Here is an 8931-nt window from a genome sequence, read left to right on the forward strand (position 1 = left end):
ACAATGAGGCCATAGCCTCGAAGGTGGCGAAACAACTCCCGCAGATGCCTCTCGTGATCCGATGCGGAAGATGAGGCCACAAGGAAATCATCGATATAAGAAAAAACGCCATCGAGACCACTTAATGACATTAAGTGCATATCAATTTCAGTCGCATGGAAATTGTTTGATAAAAAAAAAATCTCGTGATAAAATTGTACAAGCAAAAATTGATTATGTTTGGCCATCATTGTGTTGTGTATCAAAGTTGTGGAGTAAACTCCAAGGAGCGATGCATGATCCATGAACGGTCACATTTTGGTTCCGCTTCGGCCCTTCATTCTCTCTCTTCGTCATAAATTTTGAAGCCGCCGAGAACAACTGAAACTCATTGAGAAACAGCCTTTCTCGCCGAGCACTTGTATCCTCGTCAAAGACCTTCCGAGTATACTCGTAGTAAATTCATCCAACAATATCATTCACAACACCTCTTCCCGATTAGTGAAAGAAAAGGAAAGGGGCCCAGGATCAAGTCCTCCTATCGAAATTGAAGCTCAAGTCTCTGGTTCAATCAAGTGAAGACTTCAAAACTACAGTAGTTTCGTGGAACCTCCTCCTTTTCCTCCTTCTCGTTCCTGTGTGTGGAGCATTTGTAATGGCCCACAGAGAAAATGGTGTTTGAGGCCCTTGTTCCAAGGAACGAAACATGGTTGTTGATTCATTTTTCGTGTGCTACCTCAAGACATCATACCTGGTGCATTAAGGACTCAGGGGTTGACTCAAAAAGGACTTGAGCTCCTGATAAATTAGTGGCAGGAAGATGTGTGCTCAGGGTGACTTTCCGTCATAAAAAGAGTGGAAAAGTACGAAAGGGGAACAAACCATTACGTTCCCATTCTTCCTCACCACCACCATCACCACTTGTGTCATGTGAATGCCTTGTACCAAGGCACCAGAATTGTGGTTACTGAGCGCAGAACAAACAATGCTCGGCTTTCACCCGTTCTTGCAGAATTCCTAGAGTTCCAAGCAACGCATTCGTGGCGGAACAGTTCTCAAATACGGTAAGTTGATCCATTTTTGGAACATGAAAATCAAACCCGTCTTACGGTTCCACTTATTCTATGAAGTCAATTGAACCATGGCCTCCGTGCCCAAAGTGAACGGAGAACCCCTGATGATTCCACCCAACACGTGTTACGCTCAATTTTTGAACCGGACCCGCGTTGCACCTATTGTCAAATACTGCACTCTTGGAACGGATGCTTCGGTAATGCCAAGCTTATTTCGTTTCAAGAAACGCTAAAGCTCTCTGAATCATTCGTTGTTTCTCTAGGATGAAGCATTGGACATCATTTTGGCAGCTTGTGAGTTGCTTCCATGGGACAACTTAGGTATTTCAAATCATATCAAAAATCACTTGGACGATCGTCTTGGAACCCCATGGCATGTTGTGGTGGGCGAAAGCTTTGCTTTTGAAATCACCAGTGAGGGAGGGGACCTCATGTTCGTCTATTACGGAAGTCTAGCCATAATGGCTTGGAAATGCGGACATGTATTAACCCGTGAAATCAAAACCAAGCTACAAGTGTCTTGAAGATCGTTTGCTTAACGATACTAAATGTGATGTACAACGATGAAATAGTGTTGGTTATTGCTTATAAGACGGTCGTCCTGCTCCACTTGGTGAGATTGAATTTTGCAACTAATTGAGGATAAGAATATGCATGTCACTCTATTTGAAGAGAGATATTCCAAGGAGGAGACCCATGTATCTGCCGATTTCAACCAACATGGACAACTTAGAGTACAACAGATACTCTCGAGTCGTCTTGATTTCACGTTTAAAGTAAATAATCATGTTCATTTTACCTACATGTTCTACAACATTGTTCAGTCCAGTGACAGGGGCTCCATAATACATGTTTGTAAATAAACAGATCTTTGGACAAATGTTCCTTCGGTCTCGGCGGTTATTTTGTTACATTTCGAAAACAGCCTTACCTTCCGCCTCATTCACGTAGATCATGGGTTTATCCATGAACTAATTAATGCCGTCTCAAAAGGCACTACAAGACGCTTCAATGAACAAATCATACATCGCGCCAGTGTCTGAAACCCCACGGATTCTGGGCCTTTGTTGATCGGGGAGCGATTGTGGATTCGATCCTCCTGTGGACGCTCCATGGCGAGATGTCTTGGGCGTTGGAATGAGTTGCTGGTCTTGAGGAATCGACCGTGGATTGAGTGGGAAAGCGACCTGGCGAGCAGTTTTGATTTGCAGCCTGCATTCTGCGATGCCATTGAACGTGGATTCGGTTCTTCTGTGGAACCTTGATGCTGCGATGCCATGGATTTTCGAGATGCCGTCGGAAATAGTCCCTTTTGTGAGATCTTTGATCTGGATGGGAGGTGTAGCGAGATGCTAATTTAGTTACTGTGTTAGCCCAAATTCACTATATATACCGTTGTATGTGAAGAACAAAACCAGTACGATGTGAACCACCCTACTCACTGCACCTTGAGTGGCCTTGCGGCCCTCATTGTGCAACATGGTGGCAGTGCTGCATTTTGAGAGAGCATAGCTTTTGACCCAGTCGTTTGATTGAGGCGAAAATTGAAATGCGTAATTGCAGGGATCTGGAGTCAGCTTAATTTAAAGAATAATTTGATTTGTTGACCCGAATCGGAGTTGCTAATCTTAAACCTGACCAACGCCGCCCATATTCCAGTGGTTCATGGTTTATCCGGTAACCAAGGACCTATACTGTGGTACTTTTAAAGCATGATGGCTTGTGCCGGCTACGTGCGTCAAAGGGACTTCCAGCTAAATTTCCTTTTTTTGACAAAGCTTCCATGTGATCTTTACCTACCATCTTTGAGCATATTGCCGGGCTGAATTTAGAAGTAGGCAAAACAGCCTCTTAAACATTGAAGAACTGCGGAAGAGGATTGTGGCCAAACTTGACAAAGGTGAAACCGCTATCAAAACAGCCAATAGTTTTTACAGCCACCGGATTATGGTTTACAGCTATAATAAGCTCCATGCCGCCTCCAAGGTATTCTCCACGTCCAGACCTACCTTGAACAAAGGTTGGTCTCCAGAGCATTCAATTGAAATTGGTTTGGCCCCAAACTAATTGTTTTGAGTCTAATAATAAGATGAGCTTAAAGAGGGCAAAATATTTGGCACGGTCGAAACATGATTCTTTTGGAACAAAACGGCTTGCTCATTGCGAGGAAAACAAGGTCATTTGATTGAGACGGACAAAGAAAATTTGCCCCACATTTAGTCATCATACACAATCATCCAAGACTGGTAGGTCGATTACTGAGAACAAGGAACGGCATAAAAAGTCGCATAAAAATGCTCCAGCACAACCTAAAAATCTTGAGAATTCCCCTTCAAGAAGAGCCTTCATGAAGTCCAGCTTTTGACCTGGCCGTGAGACATGACTTATCCCAAAATTGTATTCTTCCTTATCACATGTTTGTGCATTTGTATTTTTTATCATTGACTTTTTTTCATTAGTCTTAAAGCTGGGCTCGAACTTGGACTTATGAATTGAGTGTCAAATGCGCTGTTTACTGATGTTTTTCTTTCTTGCTTTTAGTAATACAGTCAGATCTCAATTGAGCATTTAGTTTGGTTTCTCGAGTAAATATTGTTAAACCGAGGTAACTGTACCTAAGTGTTACAAGCTAACAAAAATGTATTTCGATGTCCGAAAATGACAGTTCAAGATTCGACTGCAAACAAATGATTCATTTGATCCGCTGTAAGCAGTTGTTTTGGCCATAGATGTGTTTGTATTTATTGGTAGCATGCTTAATACGCATGATATATATTGACAAAGATTCATTATTGTTAACTAGAGGTTGAGAATACCGACTCAGCAAAAGCAAGTACTTGCAACGAATCAAATGGCATGTGGGTAAACCTGAATAAGAAAACCTAATAAGGCATTTATTTGAACCATTGCACTTGGGGCTCAAAAAAAACATGGTGAACAACAAGTGTTCAAGATTTACACAGGTTTACACAGTTTCGGACATATTTGGAGAACTAAAGTCAAGTACGGACTTTGTTCTGCAACAATAAAAGTAACACGTCAACAAATCTTCCTATAGTCAAGAAACGAGGAAAAAAGGGAACATGTTCCCTTTGACACATAAACATGCTATGAGGACTTTCCGTGTTATTCCTCGACCTCACAAGATTTGGGACACAGTCCTAATTGCCTAGGTCAACAAACACTCTGAAAAGGCGATGTCATCTACAATTGTTATTGCTTGATCTATATCATGTGTACGTATTTAATTGCAATGCATTCGAACGTACGCAAGAGTGCACGAACGAACAAACCAAAACGCACATAATGAAGCTTATTTATATGGTGATTGTCATTTTAACTTTCGACCCCTCTGGAACGTAATTTGTGGGCAAGCAGCAATGTGTCAAAAAAGAGCCAATAAATGAATGGACCATGGACCTCAAATATAGAGCGAAGCCGCCTTTTGATCGGCCCTGGCAAATCTCTGAACCTTGGTCTGATGGTCCTTCTCCCACTCTTCCTCCTCCGTGGCCTTATTGGCATACCAGTCGATGAAAACATTATTAATATCCGCCAATTTAAATAGCGAAACGCCCAGCAAGAGCCCGACATAACCCCCAATCTCAGCCACCATCGACAAAATAGAGTAAAGGAAGTATTCCGTGGTGGTCTTGATATCCCGTCGGAAATAGAAAACAGCCTTGGCAATGTCTTGCTCGTCGTTGTTGTTGGAGCCCGTCACCGGGGGGCCGAAATACATGTTCGTGAACAAACAGCTGTTGGGACAAATGTTCTTCTGGTTTCGACGGTTCTTTTGATACAAGTCGAACACACTTTGTCGGTCAGACTCGGTCACGCAAATCTTGTCCTTCTCGGGCAACCAGGGAACAGTGCACCCGTACTCTTTCAACATCACATCACGCAAAGTGTTGTAAATGCAACTGTCGTAGCCAATCTGCCCATTGACGCAAGTTCCATCGGTTCCCAGTAATTGAACGACCTCGTGGTTCACAGCGATCTTGACAAAGTGTCCCAAATCGACATCGACTCGAGACCTGGAACCAAAGGCACGCATTTCATTAGCTCGTTATCAAGGGTTCATTGGAGAACTTAAGCTCCAATTATGTTGAGGAGCATTTGGTGGAATACAGAGCACACTAGGACCGCTTCGGATGTCAGGCATGCCCTTTTTCTTTTTTAGGAACCCTCGGTTATTAGAATCATGTAGCTAGTTATTTGTGTTCTTAATATGAGAGTTCCAATCTGATTTAAGAGCTCGTGGCACTATCATAATAATAAGTGCAGGAAATGGGTCTCGTCATTCCTTCTGCAATGACTGAAGTGAGTGTCAACTATAGGGAGTTGATCTGGATTGAGGAAAAAGAACTGGAAATTCTTATTTAGTTGTTTACTCCCGAGGGACTTTCTATTGTTCATTTGTAACACATGTAAAATCTCATCTGGAGGATATGGATCCTGAATAGGTTATTCACTGAAAAATATTGGACCAATGTAAAAGTAACCTAGGTCGCAGACAACCCACACTAATTGTTTTTTTCTTTTCAAATTGTCTCAACACCCATGTCCATTTTTTATCCAGTCTAACATGACATGTATCACGGACATCTAGAGATATGGACTGCAAACGGAGGCAAAAATATCGTATCTCCTAAACCGCTCATCTTATTCCAAATAAGCACTTCATACGACCACAAGGTCTTGTTGAATAGATGAACTCAGCCAAGTTTGAGCCCAAATCTATGCTTAGGGAACTCAGGAAACATGTTCAAAGTTATGTAGTAAACATTACAGAAAATTTGAATTTTCGGCCTGCTCTTGGTCAGCTACATAAGCTTTTGACAACATAACTTTGAAACGATCGACTTTGCATGTAAATGATATAAAATTGACCTACCGTTAATTGAAGAGATCTACGTTTCTTATTTTATGACTTTAATTCGAAAAAAGTGGCTCAAAGTGGCTATGACCAAGAGCAGGCCGATTTGCAGGGAAGCTCGTTCGCAGTCCATATTTCTAGAAGTCCGTGGATGTATCTAGTGTTGTGCAGAGTCCAATCGTGAGTCCAAGAGAGATCAAATTTTACTTTTTGTATCGTACATTTTTTGTAGTGATGTGATGCTACTGTTTTTAACCTCCTTTACCCATTTTTACCTTAGCTAGGTAATCGCTAAAGCTCTAGATACATTCCTTGTCATGAGTGGCTCACAAAATAAACAAGCCCATCAGTATTTCGAGTAAAGTGGCTTTTGAATATGTGTCTGAGTAGACGGGGAGATAGGCCTCTGAGGCTATTTCAATTTTGTCCAAGGCTTAATTGAAAAATGGCAACGAGCGGAGGAAATGTTCTACTGTTAAACCGACAATAATGAATGATGAACAGGACAAGGTCCCTTAAGATATGACGTGTCTATCTACTTTTTGAAACGTCGCTCGAAGTAAATCAGTTTAGGATGTGCAATAACAGTTCTTGTGGGGTATAACCCAACAAAACGAAGGCTGCTTGCTTCAATTGTTGATGGCTCAACCTGACGTGCGTCATCTGGAATCTTCAGAAAGTTGCTTTTGTATTTTGTACCTAGAATTCGGACTCAGGAACTGTCCTTCGTGATGAATAAAGATGTCGGTTTTGTTTTTGAACGTGAGGACCACTTCCAGCACTCCGGCCTCTTTCATACATGTGGGTAAATTCAAAGCATAGCAATCCCCATTGAAATAGTACTCTTTGACGTTGAAGATGCTTTCTCCACAAAATTTGTCAGTGGGACCCACGAGGAAATTGTTGCTGCCATCGATCTGGAGCTCGGCATTGACCAGAACACTAACCACAATGTCCTCCAATTTCAAGGTGACATCTCGATAGAAGGTCAAAGCATCCACCGAGGAATCATTGGCCACCCATTGAGCTCGAAATTGGATCTCAGTCTTGGTGGCCACTCCATAAGACTGCAAGGTTGGCAAATCATAGGGATAAGTCGGGCAGATGGTCAACACGGGGAAGCTGGTTTTGGACACATGGACATATTTATCGGCTGTTCCCGTGGATCCATCCACATACTTCTCCACACATTGAGCGGCTTGAAATCCGAGAATACCCACGCAAATGATGAGAATGACCAGAAACTGGCATTTCTTCACCCCTTGCATGCGATCATGGACCCGTTTTGAGACGTAGGCCCGGAAAGTTTGAGGTCGTGATCGCGGATGGTTCCACTGGTTTTCAGTAGGATCTCGAGAGTACGCATTGACTGATACTTTCTTGAGAACCATTGTCAAAGGTAACGACCACCAATAACGACTGGTGCCATCTGAGGACTTACCAATGGCTTTAACGAAAGCCACAAATGCAAGGAAGCGTATTTTAAATAAGAAATGAACACTGTCGGGAATATATTTTGTGAAGGAGCTGGATGAAAGGTGCTGAAACGACGCTTGGAAAACGTGACGGAGGAAAGAAGAGCAGTTCCCCAATGGCTTTTCAGTCCTTAAAGTGCTATTCTTTGCTTTTCTCTTCAAATGCGGTACGTCTTTTGGAATCAAGACTTCTCATGGGGATCACATTTTTAGCAAATGTATACATTTTTATACGTTGCCGTTACATTCTGAATCAGATCGGTGGGAATGTCTGTTGAATTGCAATTTGCATCAAGCATGGAGACTGAAGATTGCCAATGAAGTTAAATGATGTTTGTAGGGCAGGATCCTTCTAGCAATGTGACATTACTTATGAATTGTAATCCATTTTGTTCATATTAAACTAACAAAAAATAAATGGTTTGTAAATTGCAGAAACTTACTTGCCTTAATAAACCATAAAAATGTCAACACTTTCAATAACCAAAACCGGTGCTTTAGTTCATTAACACAGCGCAGACGACTCCTATTCTCACTTCTATCCTTTTTTGACCTAAAACTGTGATCGAACATGAATTGGAACAAAAATATTTTTTCTCAGTGACATGGAAAACGCGATCCCAAAGTGTTATGCTTCTTGTCCAGTTAATGAATTAATAAATAGGTATTACAGCGTAACGAGATGATAGACCCGAGGATAATGGTAAATGTGTCTGATGGTGTAATGGATTTCATTTCCATAGAACGCGAAGCTCAATCATCCATAACTTCCTTGAACTCTTGGGTAAGGACAAGAGAGCAAAGCATGATAAAGTTGTCTTTTACCACGTGAACAAAAACCTATTTCTGACAAATATGGTGACGTAAACATTCCTAAACCTTATTGTTCGAAAGAGAAGTGATACAAACAATTCCATTTGATTCAGAACTTGTAGAAGTCAACGTCACACCATTTCTTTTTTGAGAAAAGCACCTGCAAGATCTGCCATTCCGTATGATTCTGTGTAAGTTAACACAATCGGTCCCTTGGAGCCTTCAATGCAAATGTACCTCACTTTTCATGTAGCAATCAAATCGCGTGTTGTGCATACAGATAAGTATATCAGTACCAAAAAGTGTTACGAGCGTTTTAGAATATTGATAAGCTAATTACAACACACATCACTATGGAGCCGATAGAGTAGAAATTTAATAATACAAATCTAGTGGCCATGAATGTATTTCGGTGGGTTTCTTTAACAATCAATACTTAATCAATACCAAAAAACAGATCCGAACTCACTATTACAAGTTAAGACATTGGTTTCTTAGGACTGCACAGGCTAAGTTTATATTTTCCTCTTGGTTTACTAAAAAATCATTGCATATTTTCATTTATATACCGTTACACTGCTTTTTATATTTTTCTTTGACAGTAACGACAATTCACAAAAAAAAAAAAAAATTACGTCAGACAATTTGTTGAGCAACACATATTTTCGTATCTAATATTTTGAGGTTTTGCTTTTTTTGGGCAATGTTCAAT

General features: G+C 41.1%; 2 protein-coding genes across 2 annotated transcripts; one reads left to right on the plus strand and one right to left on the minus strand.

Moving 5' to 3' along the window:
• Positions 1-1033: 1033 nt before the first annotated feature.
• On the plus strand, positions 1034-1932 carry LOC131886922 (dynein axonemal light chain 4-like). Its single transcript, XM_059235381.1, has 2 exons — positions 1034-1249; positions 1316-1932. Exons 1-2 carry the CDS (start codon positions 1121-1123, stop codon positions 1574-1576), a joined length of 390 nt encoding a protein of 129 aa, XP_059091364.1. The 5' UTR covers positions 1034-1120; the 3' UTR covers positions 1577-1932.
• A 2318-nt stretch (positions 1933-4250) lies between these two features.
• On the minus strand, positions 4251-7345 carry LOC131886921 (uncharacterized). Its single transcript, XM_059235380.1, has 2 exons — positions 6631-7345; positions 4251-5089 (listed from the first exon to the last, which is right to left on the minus strand). Exons 1-2 carry the CDS (start codon positions 7320-7322, stop codon positions 4474-4476), a joined length of 1308 nt encoding a protein of 435 aa, XP_059091363.1. The 5' UTR covers positions 7323-7345; the 3' UTR covers positions 4251-4473.
• Between the last annotated feature and the right edge of the window lie 1586 nt (positions 7346-8931).

Source organism: Tigriopus californicus, chromosome 9 (genome assembly GCF_007210705.1).
Source record: "Tigriopus californicus strain San Diego chromosome 9, Tcal_SD_v2.1, whole genome shotgun sequence".
Lineage (NCBI taxonomy): Eukaryota > Metazoa > Arthropoda > Copepoda > Harpacticoida > Harpacticidae > Tigriopus > Tigriopus californicus.